Source organism: Podarcis tiliguerta (genome assembly GCF_965153285.1).
Source record: "Podarcis tiliguerta genome assembly, chromosome: 2".
NCBI lineage: Eukaryota > Metazoa > Chordata > Lepidosauria > Squamata > Lacertidae > Podarcis > Podarcis tiliguerta.
In genome coordinates this window covers 120,365,664-120,388,697 of record NC_139535.1, presented here as the reverse complement: position 1 = coordinate 120,388,697, position 23,034 = coordinate 120,365,664, and the positions used below count along the sequence as shown (strand labels likewise).

The 23,034-nt window shown below is 46.3% G+C and overlaps 1 protein-coding gene across 2 annotated transcripts in view; it reads left to right on the top strand.

Moving 5' to 3' along the window:
- The window catches only part of PIN1 (peptidylprolyl cis/trans isomerase, NIMA-interacting 1), a 38,025-nt gene extending 19,826 nt beyond the window's left edge, over positions 1–18,199 (top strand). For both annotated transcript variants that reach the window (XM_083428365.1, XM_083428366.1), the window contains exons 3-4: positions 8,972–9,079; positions 16,691–18,199. In XM_083428365.1, the coding sequence (XP_083284491.1) occupies positions 8,972–9,079; positions 16,691–16,800 (218 nt within the window). In that variant the 3' untranslated portion in view covers positions 16,801–18,199. The remainder of the gene's footprint in view (positions 1–8,971; positions 9,080–16,690) is intronic.
- Positions 18,200–23,034: the final 4,835 nt, after the last annotated feature.

Here is a 23,034-nt window from a genome sequence, read left to right as displayed (position 1 = left end):
GAGTCAGGCCCCCAGGTTTTGGGATCTACAAGTTCTCAGTCCAAGAGAATCGGAGGCAAATACAGTGGTACCTCAGGTTACAGACGCTTCAGGTTACAGACCCCGCAAACCCAGAAATAGAACCTCAGGTTAAGAACTATGCTTCAGGATGAGAACAGATTGTGCAGCGGCAGTGGGAGGCCCAATTAGCTTGAGTGTTGCTTCAGGTTAAGAACAGTTTCAGGTTAAGAACGGACCTCCGGAACGAATTAAGTTCTTATCCCGAGTTACCAACGTAGTGTGGTTGAGGACAGCTTTGGGTCTAAATTCCAGAAGCAGCAGCTAATGTTCAGAGCATTTTCTGGCAACTAATGTAGTCTAGGACAGGCAATGAAGACAGTCCCACAGGCAGCAGCAAAAGCCAAGAGGTAGGTAGCATATGCTACCACTCAGTGGATTTGTAACTGGCTGACTGACCGGACCCAAAGGGTGCTCATCAATGGTTCCTCTTCATCCTGGAGAAGAGTGACTAGTGGGGTGCAACAGGGTTCTGTCTTCGGCCCGGTCTTATTCAACATCTTTATCAACGACTTGGATGATGGACTCAAGGGCATCCTGATCAAATTTGCAGATGACACCAAACTAGGAGGGGTGGCTAACACCCCAGAGAACAGGATCACACTTCAAAACGACCTTGACAGATTAGAGAACTGGGCCAAAACAAACAAGATGAATTTTAACAGGGAGAAATGTAAAGTATTGCACTTGGGCAAAAAAAATGAGAGGCACAAATACAAGATGGGTGACACCTGGCTTGAGAGCAGTACATGTGAAAAGGATCTAGGAGTCTTGGTTGGCCACAAACTTGACATGAGCCAACAGTGTGACGCGGCAGCTAAAAAAGCCAATGCAATTCTGGGCTGCATCAATAGGAGTATAGCATCTAGATCAAGGGAAGTAATAGTGCCATTGTATTCTGCTCTAGTCAGACCTCACCTGGAGTACTGTGTCCAGTTCTGGGCACCACAGTTCAAGGAGGACACTGACAAACTGGAACGTGTCCAGAGGAGGGCAACCAAAATGGTCAAAGGCCTGGAAACGATGCCTTATGAGGAACGGCTAAGGGAGCTGGGCATGTTTAGCCTGGAGAAGAGGAGGTTAAGGGGGGATATGATAGCCATGTTCAAATATATAAAAGGATGTCACATAGAGGAGGGAGAAAGGTTGTTTTCTGCTGCTCCAGAGAAGCGCATACGGAGCAATGGATCCAAACTACAAGAAAGAAGATTCCATCTAAACATTAGGAAGAACTTCCTGACAGTAAGAGCTGTTTGACAGTGGAATTTGCTGCCAAGGAGTGTGGTGGAGTCTCCTTCTTTGGAGGTCTTTAAGCAGAGGCTTGACAACCATATGTCAGGAGTGCTCTGATGGTGTTTCCTGCTTGGCAGGGGGTTGGACTCGATGGCCCTTGTGGTCTCTTCCAACTCTATGATTCTATGATTCTATTCTAAGAGCTGTCTGAAGAATCTATGATTCTATGAACCCGAGAGGCAGAGGCAAGGGATCAGGTTCTGGAAAAGGAGTTGGATCTTAGCCAGGCAAAGTCTTCTCGGGTGAGCTTTCTCTGACAAGTGAGCAGATCCCAGGGTTAGGACTTTCTGGGCTGGGATGGTTGGTTGATGGCACACTAATCTGATTGCTGGGGCCAGTGCCGCAGCCGGGATGGTGCTTTTAACCCTCTTCAAGGTTTGTGTTCAGCACACAGCATGGGTGGCAAAGGTGAGCTCTGGTTTGATACCTCTTTCTACGCCCACCCCTCCAGGGAAAAATATTTCAGATTGTTTGTCTTATTCCCTTCTCTTCCTCATTGGTCACGTAAATGCTGGCCTGTTAAGTTGGTTCTAGGTGAAGTACTAGAATTGCAGAGTTGGAAGAGACCCTGAGGGTCATCTAGGCCAACCTCCTGCAGTGCTTTCCCCCAACTTGAGACTGTAACCCATGACCCTGAGATCAAGGGTCTCATGTTCTATCAACTGAGCTATTCCAGACGTCCTTGTGCCCCTAGACATGCCTTCCCAGGTACAATTAAAAATTATTTAAGTAAATAATATTTCCCATTCTAGAACCCTCCATCGCTTTAATATGCAACATTCCCTCTGCTCCCTGTTCTAGGTGATAATAACTCACCTTAATTGCTTCTAGGAAACTCATTAGCCTTCTGTGAAACAAAATATTGCCAATTGATAGCATGTGAGCAAAATCAACATTTAATAGGAATTGGGCCATTTCATTAGAAAATAAAACCAAGAAATTATTTCTCAATGTTTTTTTTATGCCCTGTATACAAGCCATACTTCCATTATGTGTTTCTGAAGAGACCAGATTTATTTCCAAATTTGGGTCCAAGGAGATGACTGTCTTCATTGTCCCCATGAACATCACCATCAGAGAAGCATGTGAAACAGGAAAACTGGAATCTTATTCTCACTTAAAAAATCTTCCATACCTCAGTAGGTTGAGAAAAAGACTGCCACCCACCCTTTATGGCATGGGGCCAAAGAATGCCTTATAAGTCATATTAACTGCAAGAAGCAGAGCTCATGAAAAGCCTGTTTGGAAAGCGAGTTTTAGGATGAATTCTTCCACGCTAATGATTCACTATCCTGATGATCCAAACAGCCCTTAAAATGGTTCTTAAGGGTAAGTGTTAGCAGTTGGCTGTTTGATGTAACCAGGATGGTTAAGGCAGAAATCTGTTTTGCTTTCCAAGTGAGAGTTGTAATTCTCTCCCCATCCGCTCTTAAACAAAGGAAAGGAAACTGAACTTTTAAAGTTACACCAAGCAACCATGCCCAACAGATTGTATCCAACAAAGTTGTTCTGTTGGTGCAAGGACTTCCCACAACTTTCCCCGCCTCTCCAACAGTCTGGAGCAGATTTGTGGGGGAGCCTGGGGTGTGCGCAAGGAGAGGGAGCACAAGAGCCCTCCTGTTGTGCAAGCAGAGCAATTGTGTGAAATGCAACCCGGTGTGTGTGAAGATTCACCACAGCTCCCAAAAGCTGGGGCAACCTTCCTTCTAGTCGGGCTGCTACTCAGCTTGGCTTTTCTTGAACTCCTAGAGCATACAAGATAGTATGCTGTTGTAGAGGAGGAACACATTGCCATTGTTTCCTTTACCTTGAGCAAACTGTGGCATCTTGGGATTGTTGAGAAGTTCCGTTTGGATGCAGACCATGAGAGGCTTATCGGCCAAGCGCTGTCCCAGAACCACATCTTTCATTAGAAGTTCCGATAACCAGCTTTTTCTGTGCATGTTATCTTTCTTGGATAGAAGGCTAAGCCAATGAAAATTTGTTGCTGGGTGCAGCAGCAGAAGGCTTCCATCATCTGATAACATTATGGAGAGAGACATTTTAATCTTGTTTTGTATGGGATTCTGATGTAATTCTTATATTCAAGTGATGTTTAAAATGTATTAAACTACCGGTTTGATAGCCCCAGAGACGGGAGTCCTTTTGCTATCAGATAATTTTTGTGTTAGAGCAATCTTCTGTGTCACCTTAAGGACAGAGGGAAAGGCGTGATTAAAACTTATTTCATCTAGCTCTCCTGCTATGAGGTTGATAAAACCCATTAGGAATTCATTCATTTGTCTCTTTTATTATCATTGTTTCTTTTTTTATATGAAATGCCATGATGAGGAGAGCTGGGCATGGGGAGAATCTATTTTCTGTCAACAGCTGCATCTGTCCTTGATAAACACCATTTGTGGTAAAGGTCATAGGCGCTTGCATATAATTGTTTAAAAATGGCGGTGTGCATTTTGGCTTGATAACGGTATAAAGGGAGATTGATACTGTTGACTTGGCAAGAGCAGTCTGTTATTATCTTCCTAAAAATGAGCAGGTGAAATTATGAACAACAACAAATATCTCACTAAAGAATTTATTGCATGAATGCCCACCTTAGCCGCAATCAAACAGCTGAGCCTCATTGAATTTCTCTGAACAAGCTTACCATACCTGATGAACATAATTATAGCCTAGAATTGTTAAAATAGATCCCCTGGGAAGCATCAGTTTGACAGGCATATCATCGTCGCCTTTGATGTTATTGTTTAGAGAATTTTAACTCTGATATTGCCATGTTTTTCTTAAACACTGTGGAGGTTGAGAGTTGTCAAAGGGCTTGTGAGTGTGTGTTAGATTTTTGTTGTGTTTAAATCTGGGCTTGTAAATAGTCTCTTACCTGATCTCCTACGGCGAGTAAGAATCTGGTGGAGGTGACCACACACAGGTGTGTCCACCCCCCATATATGTGAGCAGGAGGCTGGTGTAGAAAATGTTTGTGGGCTACTGATTTTTCTTTGGTGGACTTCTTTCCAAAACTGTATCACTGGGCAGATTAGTCTTAATGTGTTGTTCCCTGGGGGTCCTGTTGAAAAAATTTGACTGCTTTCCTGCATACTCCTTCAGAACTCCAGCAAGAGTGACCTGTTCTGCCTTAGCAGCTGGGGCAGGGGGTAGGGAGAGAGCGATGGGGAAGAAAGCCTGGGTCCTTCTCACCACCAGCATGCAGACTTCAACCACTGATGCCGAGGGAAGTTGGACCTCAACAGAAGAATGAGGTCTTCAGCACCTCTGTTTATAGGCGGCATCTCATAGAAGGACTTCTGTGGGTGGTTTTGTTTGGTTTTGTTTTAGTATATAGAATTAAGCAAATAATGAGAGAATACTAGATAACACACTGAAATAATGTAGCATCTATTGGATGCATAGTATTGGATGCACAATTAGAAAAAATGCCTCAGAGATATTGAAGAGTTGCTGATAGCTGCGCTAGATCTACAAACACCCTGGCTTGGTAGTAGCTTCCTCTTCTGCTCATGTTTCAGAAGGGATATTTTGGACTGTTAGCAGTGTTTGCTTTGGCCCAAACATCCCATTGGGTGGGAATTCTGTGTGCCAGAAAAACCAGAATTGTCCACAGGAAGGCAGTCAGGTGAGAGTTGAACTCCTCCTCCTTAGATAGCAGGGTTGGCAAACACGACTCCTTTCTCAAAGATGACAGATGGCAGCAGGGTTCTAGAGTGGTTCCTGCTGAACGGGGCTGCACGGCAACCAGCTTGGCTGCCTCGAGACAAACCAAGAAGTCTTTAGCCCCGGTAACAGCTGCCCTTTTCCTGAGTTTGCTGCATTGCTTGCTCTTGCAAGTGTTTCCTCCTCTCCTCTGACTCTCCTGCTATGTTAAGTGGAAGGCAAATCAAGCCACATGGCTCAGCTGTGAACTAGGGACTCAACATTATCTCTTCTGCCTTCTTCCCTGCCCAAGTATAGAGGGGTGATGCTTCTGAGAGGCCGCAACCCTGCGTTCCTCATTTGCTGTGCTACATAAAATCAGCATCCTGTGTCCAGGCCCATGAAGTCACCGGGCTGGAAGGCAACAGGGCAGATTGCCTGTGAAGCAAAGTGCTTGGCATCTAGGTTGTTGCAGCTGACATCTTAGTGCTGGGCCCGGCCTTCCCCAAACCATGGTGGGAGGTGGCCCTGCTGGAACTGTATAATGGAACAAGTGAAAACCGGCAAGAGGGAGCATGAGCAAAGGAGCCTTCTGACTTCCCGTTACTGAATGGGACAGGGAGCAGGGGAAGAGAATTCATCCAGTATCTTGGTCAAGGCAGGGTTAGGTGAGGCAGGGTGAGGCAACTGCCTCAGGTGGCAGGATCCACAGGGGCAGCAGATTCGGCCTCCAATGAATACACTGCCCACTGCTGCTACTGTCTCTGAGGTGGCAGCCATGGCTGTGGCACATCCTTGGAGGCTTGGTCTGCTGCCTCCTTGGCAGCCCCCCCCCCCCCAGCCCTGGGGGTGGGTGGAGACCAGCAGTGTGTCCGATTTGCCCAGAGGCTGCTGTGCAATGTCTTCTCCACAGCTGTCTAACTGAGTAAGAGGCTCTGGTCTCCTTCCACCCCTAGGGAGGAAATGGCCAGGGCTGCCCTGGGAGGTCTCCAGGGCTCCAGTTGCCTGGCATGATTCTCAGTGGGCCTCTTTTCTCCCCATGGCTGCCTTTGATTTCTACGTTGACCAATGGGTAATGTTGATTTGACACCCCTGCTCCCCCATTTCCGATGTAGATCTTCTTCCTTGCTTGTTTCTGATAAGATCTTCATTCACCCCTTTTTCCCTGGCAGGAAGAAGGTGCCATTTGGTGGTTCAACTCAGGTGTCCAAATGTCTTGGGCTGACGCTGGGTAAAGGCTAATGGGAGAACAGGGAGGCAAGGGAGGAAGACACACCTCTGATCATTCCCCAGGGACTCTTGCTTCTTCTGCCCTTCCCTTCCCATTCTGCCTTCTGCTTTAAGGCAGCTGTGGGCAAGGCCAGCGCTGGAGCTGAGGATGTCCAGAATCCTAGAATTGTAGAACAGTAGAGATGGGACCCCGAGAGTCGTCTAGTCCACCCCCCTTCAATGCAGGTACTGAGGACAGGTCACAAGTTAGAACTGAAGGTCATCTCAGGCGAGCTTGGGGCATGGATGGCTCTGGGTGAAACACTCATAATTTCTGCAACCCATGGCAGGCTGCACCAGAGTAGCCTGCCAGCCCCAGGCCCTCTGCAGCTTGGTGCAAACGGGAATCAAACCCAGGGACCTGGCTCTGCCCTGGCTGGGTTAATCTGGTTCTCTCTTAAGCTTCTCTTGTGTGAAAAATCTATCCAACATGTAATTCAAATTTGCTGCAGTGAAGAAGCAGGTGGCTCCTCAGTCCTTGCTCACGTGAGCTGCCTGAATTGGCATATAGCTACTAAGTGTCTCCCCTCTCCCGCCTTCAAAATAACTGTTTTTAGTCAACCCAAAATATCACAGAGGCATTTGGCTTCTATGCAGGTGCTGCTGATCTGCATAAACAGTTTTCACTCTAGGAAAGCAAACAGGGAGTGATTCCAGACTCCACTTCTAGAATAGATGGTTGTAAAATCCAACTCAGAAACCTCCGTTCATCTTTTGGGACAGTAGCATGTTTTGTATTTTCAGTCTTCTGCATATTATTCCACTTCTACAGCTTATGCTCTAGTAACATCATCTCAACTCCCTTGCCGGTCGCAAGCAGCAGGGTGAAATTTTTAGATGGCCCGGGAGGAGAAATTGGAGGCCCCGTGGTGTTCTGATCCTCCTGTGCTGTGATTCCCCTTTTGAGGATTGCATACAATGTTGGGCAGATGTTAAAACACAGTTCTGTCCACTTTTGTAGCTAGCCCTGTCTGTGATTTATAAAAGGCTGGCAAGAGTGAGCAGGGCTACAGCTGTTTTGCTGTAGTGATTTCCCTTTTTCTGAAAGGAATCTTCTACAGCACAATCCTGGGCATCTCTACACGAAAGGCAGTCCCCTTAAGTTCAGTGGGGCTTCCTGCCAGCTAACTGTATAGCAGACTTTGCCAACCGAGTGTCCTGCACTAGAAGTTTCTTCAGCCCCAGTGAGCGCTACCCTCACCCCAGGAGCTCCTCATGTGGAGGTGGCTTGGATCTGTTCCTCTCAGTCCCGCAGCTGGGTGGTTCTATCCAGGCACAGAGCCCCTGCGGAATCTGTTTCCTGTGTTCTGCTCATGGCTCCTCTTAGCCACACATTGCATAGATGTGCAGTGGCAGAGCACATCCTGTGCATGGCAGAGGTCCCAGATTCAACCTTTGGAGAGCAACTGCCAATCAGTGTGGTGCCCTCCAGATGTTGGAGTACAGCTGCTCTGGTGGGTGAAGTTAGGAGCAGAAGTCCAGAACACCAACCAGGTCGAAGAAGGCTGGTCCTAAGTCTATGTAGAGGCAGTGTAGTGCACTGGTTGGAGTGTTGGGCTTGAACCTGGGAAATCTGTGTTCAAATCCCCAGGGCTGGGCCACCCATGAGGCAAGGTGAGGCTACTGCCTCAGGCAGCAGGATCCACCAGGGCAGCAGATCTGAATGTTGTTCTTCCTTCCCCCCGGTTCCTGATGTAGATCTTCCCTCATCCCTTCTTCCCTGGCACCATTTTGGGGTCTGCCTCAAAATCCCTACAAAAGCCCTTCAAATCCCTACTCTTTGGCCAGTTACCCTCTATCAGGCTATAATCCAACTCCACAGGCTTGCTGTGAGAATAACCTTGTGCACTGTCCTGAGCTCCTTGAAGGAGCAGAAGGATACAAATGTGAACCAGGTTTCTACAGCTAACACAGTGACAGTGTAGTAATTTTAATGTGGTTAAAAAAACTGATTTATGGTCTAATGTTTTACAATTTTTTATGTGCTGTAAGCAGCCCAGAGTGGCTGAGGAAGCCCAGCCAGATGGGTGGGGTATAAATATCATCATCATCATCATCATCATCAAGGTATACTTAGAAAAATGCAGAAGCCAGTATTCAAACCCCCCTGCACCATTGCTTTTGTGCTCCCAAGAAAAGTAGAGTTTCTTGAGAAGTTTTGCCATTTGCACAGTGGATTGCTTCTGAAACATGCAGTGAAACAGGTATGTGTCTCTGCTGTTCAAAAGGAGGGAGCATCTCCAAGGGTGGAATGAAGCCTTTGGGCATGCCTGAAGTAGCTCTTTCAGTCTCGCTTTTGTATCTTCGTCATATCTGCTAACAAAGGTTGAACACCATTGGGTGGAAAGACAAAAGCAAATCAACACAAACTAGGGATGTCATCAGGACAAGACGATTTGTGCTTACGTGTAAACTATGTGCAAACTTTAAAAACACAACAAATTGTCAGAACTCAGCAACTTTGGCAGAACTTGATCAGTTGCTGCCCTGGGGTCCTTTTGGATATACATTAAATGATGATGATGATATAGTTAAATTGTGCCGTTATTAACTGGACACAGGAACCTTGTACACTAACACTGTTGTAATACACACTGAGATGGTAAACCACTTCTCTGGGCTTTACCCCTTTTGGACAGCAGGTGGGAGCTTTCATGACTCTCTGTTGCCTTGCCTTAGTCTCAAATTGCTCTCTTGTCCACAGGCTACATCCAGAAGATTAAATCTGGGGAAGACTTTGAATCCTTAGCATCACAATTCAGTGACTGCAGCTCCGCCAAGGCAGGAGGAGACCTGGGTGCTTTTGGAAGGGGTGAGTAGAGCAAGGGTTTCACATGGTGCATTGTGTGAACTGCCCTGAGATACTACTATAAAACTTAATCAGTCAACAAATGATAAATACCACTCCCCAAGCAGAGGGAGGTGTTAAAAGGAGGACTGCAAGCCTGCCCCTCTCTGATGAGAGGCTTCTTTCTGCACACACCTTACAAGAAATGGAGCCGGATGCCTTGGAATACAGTGAATCATGAAGTCAGTGATGGTGCTTCAAATCGCTCATATTGTACGCAAGCACTGGGTTATTGGCTTTCCGGTTTGAAGAGGCACACACTGATTGAAAATAGCTCTGTGCTGAGCCTCAGCCGCCTTGGCTAATAACGGTGCAGACCTTGCTGGACAGATGGTGCATTAGGAAGCAGGTTCCCCAGCACAATTGATGTGGCCTTGATAATAGCACTGTAGAGAGAAAGGCCTGCTTTCCCCCCCTGTATGAAATGTGAGGGCCCCTCTCCATTCTCTTGTCCTCAGCCCCCGTGGAGGAGGCAGCCTCAGTCCTGGGTGTCCTGAGAGTCCTGGCACGCTGACAGGGAGGGCCTTTCCTCAGCACCAGCCGCAACTCTTTTATATCCTTCAGGGCTGCTGTTGTTGAGGGCCACATGCCCATGGCAGGGACTGCATACAGGTGTTGTGCAGAGCTGATGATGAGCAGAGACAAAAGTGTTCTGGATTAACTCATCTGGAATAAAGATTGCCCTCTTTCAACTGTCAACTTAGATTAGAATTCCCAATCCTATGCTGGCCTACTTGGGTTTGATGGGACTACTTTCAAACAAGCATACAGGGGGATTTTATATTTTTCCTACAACAGACGAATACATCCATTGCCATGGAATACAAGCGAAAGTAATTCCTAAGTGAGAGTAATTCCAACCCTCGTGTGCTGCCCCCACACAAAAGCACATGGCAGAAGTCTCTCAAGTTGTTCTTAAAATTACTGGGGGACAATGATATACTGCCCCTTCCAATTGTTCTGAAGTTGTAATGCTGGGGGCACATTTTAAAAGCCACACCTTGACCCATAGCTTCCCACTCCCTGTCTGTTTTTCCATTGCTGTGGTTGCCCTGCGCCATGGCTGGCCTTGCCTTCTTAGGCTCTCCAGTCTGACTTACTAAGGGTTCTCCCTTACCTTGGGGGAAATGCTGCCACTCTCTTTGGCTTGAGTGTCCTCAGAGTAGTTAGCTCTGCCTGCCTGCTGGAGGCCAACCTTGGACACGGTGAGGCTGTTTACATCCTCCTCTTGCCTGTGCTTGCCTTGCTGTGACTATAACAAAGAGAAATGTGCAGAGAGGGCACGGTGGTGCCGTGTGCGCATGCTGCTCCAAGTCTCCTATCTGGACTGTGTTGTGGTCATGCTGCGTTGCTGTGCTCTTGAAAGGAATTTGGAGCACTTTCAGAAGAGAAGGATCTTGGTTAAGTGAACTGGGGTCTCTGGCCTCAAACAAGCCGCTCACAGAAGTTCTTTTGCTATTATTGTGGTGTTCCAGGGCATTGTAGGCTGAGCACTGCATCGTCTGCCCTCTTGCTCCCCAAAGGATCACAGGGAATTGACTGGTCTTTCCCATCTGTTACAACTTAAGGCCTTTCTCTACTTTCTTCCATATGATTAAGCTTTCTGTCTACAGCATCACACCAGCTGAGGCATGGCTTCTTTCCTTCAGCAGGCTTCCGCTGTGTGTTTTGTATTAAAGGATACCTGCTCTTTAACGATTTTGCCACGTGGAGGTTGTTCCTCCTCTGTATCGCACCCCCCTGCTGTGTTATACATTTCATTGATCATCTGCCTTTGGCCCAGCATCATAGAGCTGGAAGGGATACTATGGGCTATCTAACTTTGCCCCTAGGCATGTGGCCTAAGGCTGCTGGGTCCTGCATTTCTGCGGTTTCATCCTGAAACTGAAGAAATGAGATATCCTCGGTGGGCTGCTTCTGCTACTTCCCCAAATTCTTCAAGTTTGCCAAAAGAAGCTTGGGGGAAACGAAGTAGTGCTCAGAGGTGACTGGGCAGCTTCTGTTGCTCAGAGGTAGATCTTCAATGCCTTGCACAGCTCTCCTGTCTTTCACGTTTAATATTACTTATTTTCAGACCTGAGTATGCCATGGATTGTATCCCGTGGTGCTGACAAAAGGCACTTTAATTCACTGGAGCAGGAAGACTGGCTGTTTTTTTAATTCCCCTGACCCCACCCCCACCCCCTGGAGCCCTCCAAAGAGCCCCACAGGTCTCTTAACCATCAATGTGCCTCCAGTCCGCAAATGCAGCTCCCCTTAGGCTTCACACTAAAAGGGGCTGTAGCTCAGGAAGAGGGTACGTTGTTTCTTTGGGGACGTCCCTCCCCCACCCCCGCAACCTGCAGCATCTTCCATGAGAAAGGACCACAGGGAGCAGGCAATGGGACGTACAGGGCCAGGTAGACCAAGAGTTGCCCCTTCAGCACCTGCATCTTCATGTATGCGCCAGGAGCAAGGGAAGCGGGTGCATAGACGTTTGCTTCTTGTAAATGGTACGTTCTGCTTCTGCTCTTGATGGGGAAGAGGAGAGACCAATCCTGAGTGCCGGAGCCCTCCAGTTTGCCAGTTCTGTTGCAGCCTGAGCTTCTGCAGTCATGCTTGCAGGCTTAAAGGCCTGAAATTGGCTTTAAAGAATGGGTGTTGTGACTGGTGCCATTTTCTGTTCTTGCATTGGCACAGTTTCTGGATATTGGGTGGGGAATGACATTGGATTACACTGGACAAGTGAGAGGGATTTAGGATTAAAGAGCAACACCGGGGACTATTGAAAGTGATGTAGACAGTGAACCTCATCTATCTATCTATGGTGCTTTTGAGTTCGTATCTTGAAACTGTCCTGCTACTTTTTAAACTTGAAAGATAAGGCTCTGAGAGTCTCAGGGTTGTCCTCAAGGGGCAACTGAACCACCAACACAATAAAATAAATTGTATGAAATTTGTTTTGTGTGTCTGTGCATTATTCTGGGGAGTGAGTCCCCAGATTTCAGCAGATTCTCCAAGGGGTCCAGGACCCCCACTGATTTCAGAACAGTGAGTCAGTAGACCTTGGCATTCTCCCAGTGATAGCTTTTCAGGAGCACAGCAGGGTGTAAAAGCGTCTCCACAGCAAGTGACCAAGTGACCTCAGAGCGGGAGGGTGGGTTTCTGTCGGGAGCCTGATGGGAGGCGGGTGGCAAGTTATGAGGTCCCTCTGGCCCTGTGTGTTGCCAGTGTCATTTGTGGAAGCACTTCAAGGCCAAGAGGCTGTTTCAGACTCTCTCAGCCCCATTTTGGGAACTGTAACTTTGATGAAGTGGGGGAAGCGTTCTCTGGCTTTTGACAAAGTTGAAAGAAAAATGCCCAGCTCCAAGACTTTGGTGGCCATGGAAAGGAGTCCATCTTTGAATAGGGGTGGGGTGGGGGGAGCCCCTGGCTTCACCCAGGATACATTTATATATCCAAAGCTCTTGTGGGCATCTCCCAATGCCATAATCCCTAATAGGGTTGAAAAATGCCTTGGGAAATCTGGATGTATGGCAGCCCACATTGCTAAAAAACAACATTTTTTGTGATTTTTGTCTAAAAAGCTCAACAACTTCTTTTCGACCTTGCCTTGTGTTTGTTTAGCTGCTAGCCAAGGCACTGCTAACTTTATCTAGCCAAAACTTATTGTCAGGAATCCGAAGTCTTGATTTGCATGGAGACACTGCTTTATGTGCTCTTCATCTTCATTTCCATGCAGGGCGCTGTTTTGACGACAAATGGCAAGAATTTCTTCCTCAGTCAAATATTTCCTGTTTTTTAAAAAAGAAAAAGAAAAAAGGATGGCTACTAATATTGGCACATTATGGATTGGGAAGTAATGAAACAGCCATTAATCTTGGGCTGCTGGTGACGGGTTGTTTGGTCTCATTTAGGAACTGTCAGCTCAGGCATAACCCTGGGTGACTTACAGAGGGAGATGCTTTTAGATATGCAGCAAAGCTGCTGGAGTCCCTTTTGGCCACTGGGTGGCACTAATGGCACAAGCAGCTGGTCTGCTCTTCCCAGGCAACACTGCCAGTCTCCTTCTCCTTATTCATTTTGGGGGGCTGCAAACCATAATTTATGAGAGCTATGAATTCTGGTTACGTTTAGAGATGGAACGGCTCAAGCATTCCAATTTATCTTCTTCAAAAAATATTCCAGGTAATTGACGTTTCCTCTTTTGGCTTTATTGAAGCCCAGGCTGGGAGGCTAAACCTGTTTTTCCTCATTCTGAAATGAAGATTTCTTGGCTTGAGAGTGAAATTGGCTTTTAAAAAGATCAACTTGGGGAAGGGTTGGAATGGAGGAATGTGCATTCTTAGAGGCAAAAGGAATCTCTCTCTCTCTCTCTCCCACACACCAGACTTCTTTGTCCATGGGTATGCAGCACCCTGGAAGCATTCTAAGGATCACCTCCTTGCCAGCCAACCATGATCCCCCATGTCTTGCACTTGGGCTCCACCCTCCCCACCTGTTAGAGGAGCACCGCTTCTTCCTGACAATTCTGTTGCATCCTCTGGCTATGCTACTTCATTTCTCGGTGCCACCAGCAGTCTGAGAGCCCAGCCTGGCACCATAGCTTTCCCATAAGCCTTTTGCTGGTAAAACATCTTCTAACTGCATTAACCCAACTCTTGTGATATCCTAGGCCCCATCTATCCCCAACCCACCCCTGCAAATGTTGGATTTTTATTGTGTGAAATTTCATCTTAGCTCTGTGGGTCCTCTTTCTGTTGTGTTGTTGAGGGCTTCCTGGGTGTGGTTACTGCTTACAGTGTTGGGCTGTGATCTTGGAGACCAGGGTTCAAATCTCCGCTCACCTGGTAGCCTTGGGCCAGTCACTGGCTCTCAGCCTAACCCACCTCACAGGGCTGTTGTGGGTATTAAATGAGGAGGGGGAGAACCATGAACCTTGAGTTCCTTGGAAGAAAAGTGCAATAAATAATCCCTATCTTTCTTCTGCCCACCTGCTCTATCCCACTGTTTCGGGGGTGGGATCACCTTTTTGGAGGTGGCCCATCCTGTGTACCCATTTTTAAATACCCATGCAACTATGTACCTCTGATTTTTAGAGTCTTGCATAGATTGCTGTCTCTCTCTCCCCACACCACCCCAGCCCTCTCATGAATGACACTTGTGGAAGACAATGGGCCGAAGTTGTAATGACTAATCCTGGAAGAGGAAGTTCGGAGCTGCAGCTGGAAGAAAAGGCTGTGGATTTAAAGCCTAAAGTAAAATATATAAATTGCACCCAGCCACCTCAGAGGCGTGATGCGTCCACAATGCATGGCCCTGTGCAGAGCCTGCAAAGACATTAGTATATCACCCAAATGTCTTCCATCTCAAAAAAAAAAAAAAAAAGGACAAACAAGAAAAAAGCCCTTCAAAGATTCATCTGTCGGATGGTCATTAAGCTTTCTGTGGCCATCTCATTCCTTCTGCAGTGGACTTACAAGGGTCATAAACTTACATGAGATTTACTTGGCCTTTTCTGACCTGATCCCTGTCACGATGGGCATCTCAAAACAGCAAGTGTTCATGAAGGCTGTTGGTGCTGAGATCAGGCAACAGAACATCCTCCTCCCTGCCCTCTCCTTCTTCTTGACTCTGGGCATGCAAGTCTGCTGTGAGCGGTGCCCTTTTCTGTAGTTAAAAGCCTCATTGTTTTGAGCTGGGAGCCGCAGACTTCTGGACCGCCTTAAATTGGATGCAGAAGACGCTTGCTCTTCTGGTCTGCTGCATCAGCTTGGGAGCTGGCTTTCTTACCCAAGCATTTCCTGAGCTGTTGCTGTAAAATGAATCCCGTGGCATCTGGGTTGTTACAGGGCAGCATTTGCAGAAGTTGGGTCCAAAAAGCAGGCCTGGTGCCTGATCTGGGGCTGTTCACAGAGAGGCCTACAAAAGAAATTGGACAGGGAGGAGCAGTTGTCAAGGAAGGTGGAAGCACAGAGCAAGATCCATTTGAGGGAATGGTTAGTCCTGCAACTATCCTGGGACCAGTCTTGGCCCTCCTTCCTTTCTTCTGCTGTCAAATGGGGACCAATGGGGGTCTGGGCAAGCAGAAGAATCTCAAGTAAGATCATTTCTCCCTGGAATCCATTGAACAGCTGTCATGGCTACGTCCAGGGCATCCAGTTTCCAAGGGCACTTGAGCAGAGCAGCATTCTGACTCAAATGCTCCATCTGTACAGCAGAGGGGCACCCTCTTCCAGGCTGCTGTTGCAACCTAGCAGTTTGAGTCAACCCTGTGCAAGGAGCTGTACAGGGTTAAGAGTCCTTTGTCTAGAGGGCTTGTTGCACAACGCAGGGGTGTGTGAGGGGGGGGGGGAGGCATGGCCTACAAGAGGTACATCTGGCACCTTAATTGTCCAGGTTTTGTCATATGTTGACGACTCTTTTTTTACCCTTTCCTTCGATGCTTGAGAGAAGTATTTTTGAGACCCACCCTGTTCTTGTGATTGCAGTTTGTTTCCAACTGTTAGTAATGTTTTATATGGTTGCGACCCTCCTGGGACGTTATGGTGAAGGGCTGGTAATAAATCAAATGGTTGATTTTTATATATAAAAGTTGCTGAATGAGGTGGTAGGATAAACTGTGGAAGGGGAGGGGGTAAATCAATTTTTAAGATCCTCTCCTATTAAAACAAAAACAAAAAAACACACCTCTGCAGCTAATTGGCACAACAGGAAGAAGATGAGATTAGAAGCGTCTTACCTGATGTACTAGTTTTCTACTTGTAGGAAGCCTTGTTCATTGGCAAGTTTTTATGAAGAGAGAGCATTCAAACATAGAATCGCTCACCTGCCATCCCATTTGGTGCACTCCATCCTGACTCATTAGCTCTCTTTGTGGACCGTCCTGACTGTGAGTAACAAGGAGAGATTGGGTAGCAAAGGAGGTGCAAATAAAGGAGGACAGGAGCAACTCGGGACTGGTTTTAAATGACTTGGAGTGCTTGATTTAGAAGGTGTTTGCTCATATCTCTCAGATATTTGAGTCTTGGCTGAGGATGCACATAGCACTATACTCCCCCCCCCCCTTTTGCCGGTGAGCTCATTTAAGGCTGGCCTGTTCAGTGTGTGTGCATTTATGGATCACCCACCATGTCAATTTGGTACAACTCAAACGTTGGACCGTTTTTGCAGAGTGGAGTGTATGTTTGTGTGCCTAGTATCAGAGACATGGCAAGCTGGAGACTTGCCAAGAGAGAGAACATGCATATGTATCCAATAATGAAGAATTAATTATTTTATATTAGCCCTGATGAAGATCTTTTAGATTGTCCCCAAACTTTCAGGCTCGTTCATAAGATCAGAGCAAAGGTCACATCCAAATCCTAGACTAGGGACCTGTGGTCACTGGCACACACTGGCCACCCAAATACTTGAGCTCATGTAATTGCTTGTCTGCTTTATTTTCTTACCTTCTTCTGGTCTCTTGAGGAGCCAGCAATGACAAAATTTGGTATCCCTTATATGTGTTCTTGCGTCTTGTTTCAAGGTAACACTTGATCTGATGCCTTTTGTCCTCTTCCAGTGTTTAATTGAAATCTCTTTTCCATCTGACAGGTCAAATGCAGAAACCCTTTGAAGATGCCTCGTTTGCACTGAGGCCTGGCGAGATGAGCGGACCAGTATTCACAGATTCAGGGATCCATATCATCCTGCGTACAGAGTGAAAGTGCCTTGGCGCGACACACTTGGAAAGGAAAGGGTGGCGGGGAAAAGGAACAAGAGAACCTTTATTCCAACCCCTCTGTGCGCTCTCTATCCCCGAACAAACTCCATATCTAGCTTTTCATTTTTTTTTTTATTTTATATATGGAAAAACACACCCCTTGTTTTCATATCTCAGTGCCTCCTTTGGCACCTCAATGCAATGTCTTTCCCCACCTGTAGAGATGCATGGTTAGCCGAGGCAGAAAATGCATTTGAAACTAAGAGACAGCAGCATCTTTCATAGGCACAGTGAGGAGGATGTTTTAAAGGAAATAAATAAATAAACCCACAGCCACTTGAGTCTGATATTGACGATTTCTCCAGTTCAGGAGACGCGCCTGTGCTGCAGGGTCATCCTTCAACGCTTTCTCTCCACATCCAACTTGTAATAGAGTTATTTATTACAGGGCTCCACTGATGGTGGCAAAACTTAGCTCTTGGTGTTTTAGATAGAAAGAAAATATACTCCACTAGTGTCTGCCCTTGTTTAGGTTAAAATGTAATGCCTCCTCCCCCACCCCACCCCTATCCTCTTCTCTCGCTTGGAATTCAGGGCACTGGGTTTTCCAGTTGACCAATCATTGCTAAATTGCTCTTGGATCCGTAATGAAAGCCATTATTCTGCAGTATGGCCTGGCAGATTCCCTTTGAATTGTGAATTCAAATAATATATACAGTGCCCTAACTGAGCTATGATAATCCATGCATGGAGCCCACCGGGCTTCTCCATTTACTTCCATAGAGGGGGAATTTTCCATGTGTGCAAAGGGATGTGCAGGTGGCATTGCCCCCTTCATGGAAGTGCATGGAAGAGAACTGCTGGGGGGGGGGGGGATTCGGAGCGGGTGTCTGAGCATGCCCAGGGCTCTGGATCCGGAGGCCCAGCTTTGAACCTGTCATGCTGGCTTAAAACTTGAAGATGCCTTTTAAGGACAAGCAAAGACTTTAGCCATTGATGCCCTTCCCATTCAGCTCTTCCCCCTCCCCAAATTTATACCTGTGTAAAATGATATTACAATTAATTGTATGTTAACCATTCCTGTGTGCAGTTCTTGCTGTTGAAATGCCATCCCAAAGGAAGACCATTAGACATAGACTTCCAGGTTCCCCCCCCCCCTTTTCCTTTTTTTCAAAGAGGCAGGTCATGATTCATTTGTGGTTTAAGAATACTGTAAAGTCACCCTTTCAGTTATGCTACGTTGCTTTCTGTTTACTAAGATCAATAAGATTCCTACCAATTTCCTCGCTTTGGGTCTGATGCAAGCAAGCTTTGTGTGTGTATATAGCTGTATAGAGAGAGTGTGTTCGAGTTCTCTTATGCAAGAAGAATAAAAAAAGCCCCTCACCTGTTAAACATCATAGGTTTTACCTTGTCCCTTTCTTTCTTGACATCTCCTTGTATGTATCTCATTTTGTTGTTTCTCTTGCAAGGTTTGATCATGAGCTGGAATTCTTCAGCTATAAATACCGGTAAATAAAGTTTTTAGTGCAGGCCCCTGCAGCTTGTGAACCACCAATCCCAAATGCCGTTTGCCTAGTCATTCATGGCGACTCCTTTATTACTTGCCAATCTTGTGTGCATGGTGTATGTTGGATTTGCAGTGCTGAGCAACCTGGGGGTGGAGAAGGCTGGTGGGCAACTGCATGTATCTGCTGTGTGGTGTTTGGTTTGGTCACACGCTGGATGGGCAGGCTTGCACTAAAAACCTGATTTGAAGTGTTTATTGGAACAAAACCTTTCTGAGTTGGAAGAGTCCGTGGAAAAGATCAGGTGTTTGTTCCAGGTGTCAAGGAGCCAGTTCACCCAAGGCTGCATGTTGGTAGAGCTGGAGAGGGCTGCTGAGCGGGAGACCGGGTGAGTGGCAAGGGAAAGCTCCTGTTTTCCGAGGTGGCCAAATGCCTTGGACTATTATTATTATTATCATTATTTGAATTTATATACCGCCCTATCCCTGGAGGCCTCAGGGCGGTTCACAGAACAAAAATCTCTTGGACTTGTTCATATTTAGTGGGATTTTTCTCCAAGTCCATTTTAAACAGGAGGCCCTGCCTTCAGCTGCGTGACTAATTTGGTTTGTGTGTGAGAGAGATACATACCAATTCCAATTTGGCAAGTTGGGATCTAAGTTTTAATCTTGCTTTGACACCTTCTAAATGTTCCATATTGGAGGTTGGGTGTACATTTAACTGAGAGCGCCAATTTTTGAAACAAAACTTGGTCTTTTTGATCTTGCATAAATTAGGAATAATCAAATAGGACAGTTATGTGCTCCATACAGAATATATTACCCCCAATGCCACAGAAAAACCCACACAATTTAGGCAGTGGGATGCTATAAACAGAGAGCACAAGCAGTGCATTGGATCTGGCTGGGTCCCAAACCAAACTGGTTAGATTAGGGTTGACCTGGGGTGTGTCTCTTGGTTGAGGCAGCCCTGGGTCACCTGGGGATGGTTGAGCCACCCAGATCAAACAGGGGTTGTCAAAAGGGGGAGGGGTGGTGTGGTGGCTTGAAAGGGTGACAGGAAATGTGCAGCAAGCCTGTGTAATCTTCCCCCACCCCCAGGGCCACATGTTTAATTTGATTTTAAAACTGTAATTAAACATTGCAAGGCCTCCAGATCAGATCAGGGCCTGGGTTGGAGCAGGGCTGCTCTGAAGCACTGGATCAGGCCTCAAATTGGATTGGGGGAACAGGGTACAGCCCTAACATAGACCCATTACACCAGTGTCAGCAGCACCCAAGATTTGACACTGGCTGTTAACCAAACAACAACAAGAAGAAATTGAATTTTGGGCAATTGACCATTTTAAAGTTGTACACCTTTCTATTTCAATTCAAGTGAAGAAAGACAATTTTTGTGTGCACTGTGATTTCTGTGAACCCTGGTTCTGAAGCAGCCTGGTATTTACCAGTAATCCAATGATAGGATTAAATAGAAACATTCACCGGGCCCTTGTCTTCAGTTTAAGAAGCTTCTGCAGAACTGAAACTCATGGAAATAAGTCTCCTGAAATCGTACTCAGTTGCTCACTTGTGCCAGTTGGCTGAAGTCGTGCGCTATAATGGAATTTATGTTTGCAAGGGAGTGTCAGCGGGGATCTGGTGGACCAGATGCAGGCCAGTTGCCAGGCAGGGGCTTGCTGTGTAGCAACCTTCCCCATCCTGGTGCCCTCCAGAAGTTTGGGCTTTCACCTCCCATCTTCCCTCCCATTGGTCATTCTGGCTGGGGCTGATGAGAGGTCAACAGCATCTGGAGGGCAGCAGGTTGGGGAAAGTTGTGGGGAGGAAGTTGCCCAAACCATTCCACCCCATGGGCACTCAGTGAGATCATTATTGCATGATCCCTAGCATTCACTTGGCTGCCTGCATTGGGGGGGTCTTAAATCAAGTCTTCCTGAAAACTTACCTCTTTCCTATGGCATTCTCGGGAATGGTTGGAGACTCCTCTCTGCAGTGTGGTTGGTGGGGACGAGATAGCATCTCCTTTCCCTGCTCCCACCAGACTATAAATTTTAAAACTAGCCCAATTGATTCGGGGCCAGATCCAGGTCAGGTGTTCCTTGGGTTGGCCTGATGTGCGGGGTTGATGTGCACAGCTAACAAATGACCTTAATCGCCTTTTAAATCTTAAATCTCTCAGAATTTCTGAACAACGGGTGCTTCCTGCTAGTAAATAGAGAGTAGCTGTTCTTGTTTTACAGGAGCAACTGAGCCTATGTGTGTCTTGCCAAAGGGCCCACTGAGTTTTTTACAGGTTTTTTACAAGGGGAGATGTACCTTGCCCAATATCACCACCGCAATTTCCCTCACCATCTAAATTTCTTGGTACGAGGATATTGGAGCATTGGATGGAAGTTTGTATCCATGGCAACTCATTGATTTCTTTATTTTTCTGTATAAATCTCCCAGTTGCAGAGTGACAGGCAGGTGAAATTAGAGGAGTGGAAGCAAATTTACCCCAAATGACCATGATGAGCCAGGATGAAAGGAGGAGAAAGGGAAATGTGGGTAGCATCATTGATAAAAAGTTGGTAAAATGGCCAGGATTAAATATTGGCAAATGGCTAACTCCTGAAGCAGAGTTTGAGCATGACCTTCCTTTCTGCAACACAGTGCAGTCTTCAACTAATTCTACCCTGTGGGCTGACTAATCAGGATTAACCTTTCTTCAGTCAAAGATAGCTGTTTAAGCCTTTCTCAGTCTCAAATAGGGAGCACAATCCCCACTGAAATAGAGGGAGAGCTGTGATTTTTGCATAGCTCATTGATTTCCATGTAGGCTGGGTAGTAGAAGATCCCCTCTGGTTTGCATCCTAGATGGCCGCTATTGTCTCTCAAACAGGAACAAAACATCTCCAAAGTATTGCCTACAGTGCCTGCAGTGTCCACATTGCTAAACCAAATAATGGCTTAGAGTAAACTCGGCTCCTTCCCGGTGCTTTTGCTTCTGCCCTGCCCTGAGTTAAGCTGTGTTTTGGCTTAGTGTGGCATCATAGCCCAGGCTTGTAATTTAGTGTGTCCAAACAAGCCACAAACTGTGAACCATACAACAAATTGTGGTAGCAATTCGCAAGCGAAACCATGAGCCTGGGTTTGTACAGCACGCTAAGCCCAACCATTGCTTGGCATGGAACAGCTGGAGAAGGAGGAGCATCAAAGTAGTGGCAACCTCTCTAGGAGGTTTGGCTTAGCTTTCCTTGTGATCTGGTCTGGTATGTTAGCAGTGTCTCATCTGGGCAGCAGACAGGCCTAGACTTGCTGAGCTTCAGTCAGATTTGCATCATCTAGCAGGGCCAAATACTATGGAAGTCTTTATAGGAAACTGCTGCAGTCAGAGCACACAATATTGGGGCTAGATCAGCTTATGTCCTATGTAAAATAATAATAATAAGCATCCTACTCTGTTCACTGTTCTCTGGGCCCTTCTGTCTTTTAAGTATTGAAGAGCTTTCTAAAGATGAGAATTCTGACACATGTTCAGAATTTAAAAGGTGCCATCAGTGAATGAGCTTATCCCTGCTCTATTCGGCTTGAGCCTAGGTAAAAATTTGGAACTGAGTGTTTTAGGGAGCTCTGTGCAAATTTTATATCTGGCTTGTGAGTGAAAACATTTGGCCCCCAATGCTTTTGCCTCCAGCAGGTGTCTAGTTTCTCTTGCCTGTAAAGTGGGAACTAGGCCTAATTTTAACTGCAGGACAGGATGAAAGCATTTGCTGTCTGTTTCGTCCAATAATGTTTCTGACTCTTCCGAAGTCAGAAGAGCTGTTGGGCAGCTTTCTGGCAACTGTTCATAATTTATTGTTGGGGAGTTCCTGTTCCTGCATCAAGACTGTAGGAAGGTCATCTGGAAATCAGCAGAGGAATACTCTATTTCTTTATAGTCACTGTCTTCCAATACCCGTCAAGAGGCCTTGACCAGTGGCAGGATTATTTCTGTGTTTCAAGCAGAATTGCAATTAGGGTGTAGCACCCTGCTTGTGGTTAACGCTTAGCTGGAATGAAATATTCAACGCAGCAATAGAGAAATTAAAATAATAATTTATTTGTCAGACAAATAAATGATAGGCACAGTGGTATATGGTTACCTAAGCTCTGCCCCCTCCAGCCCTGATGGCCAGCACTTCTATTTCCTCAGCCCAGCCCCCTTGCTCCTCCTTTGGCTGCCTCTGTCCAATCAGCCTGTTTGAAATTCCTATTGGCTGTTTGCTAGAACCAATCATAAAAGATAACACCCATTTCCTATTACCTTTTATGGGAGACAAAGAGCTATATTTCCTTCTATCCATAAATGGCAGACAAGTAGCCATATATCTTACATTTGCCTTGACAAGGCAGCTTAATTACCAGATCACCTTTTGCCCCTGTTGCCCCTGCATTCCAAAACAAATGGCTAAAACAAATGGCTCATGGTATTAAATTCTATCTAAACAGAGAGCTTGGGTTCTCATTCTCACACACCATCAATGAAATAAGAATCTAACATAAGAATCTAACATTTCTTACTTTCTAAATCCTTTGCATAATTACATTAAGCCAATAAATCTCATACATAACATAGATAGCTTTTTAGAAGAAAAGGCCTTTGCAAAGTAAAAAAGGAACTCAGTAAAAACAGCTTCAAAAGAAGCCTCTTCAGTTTACACCCCCCTTTCCCAGCCAGCTTCTTTTCCCATTAGCTCTTCCCAAAAT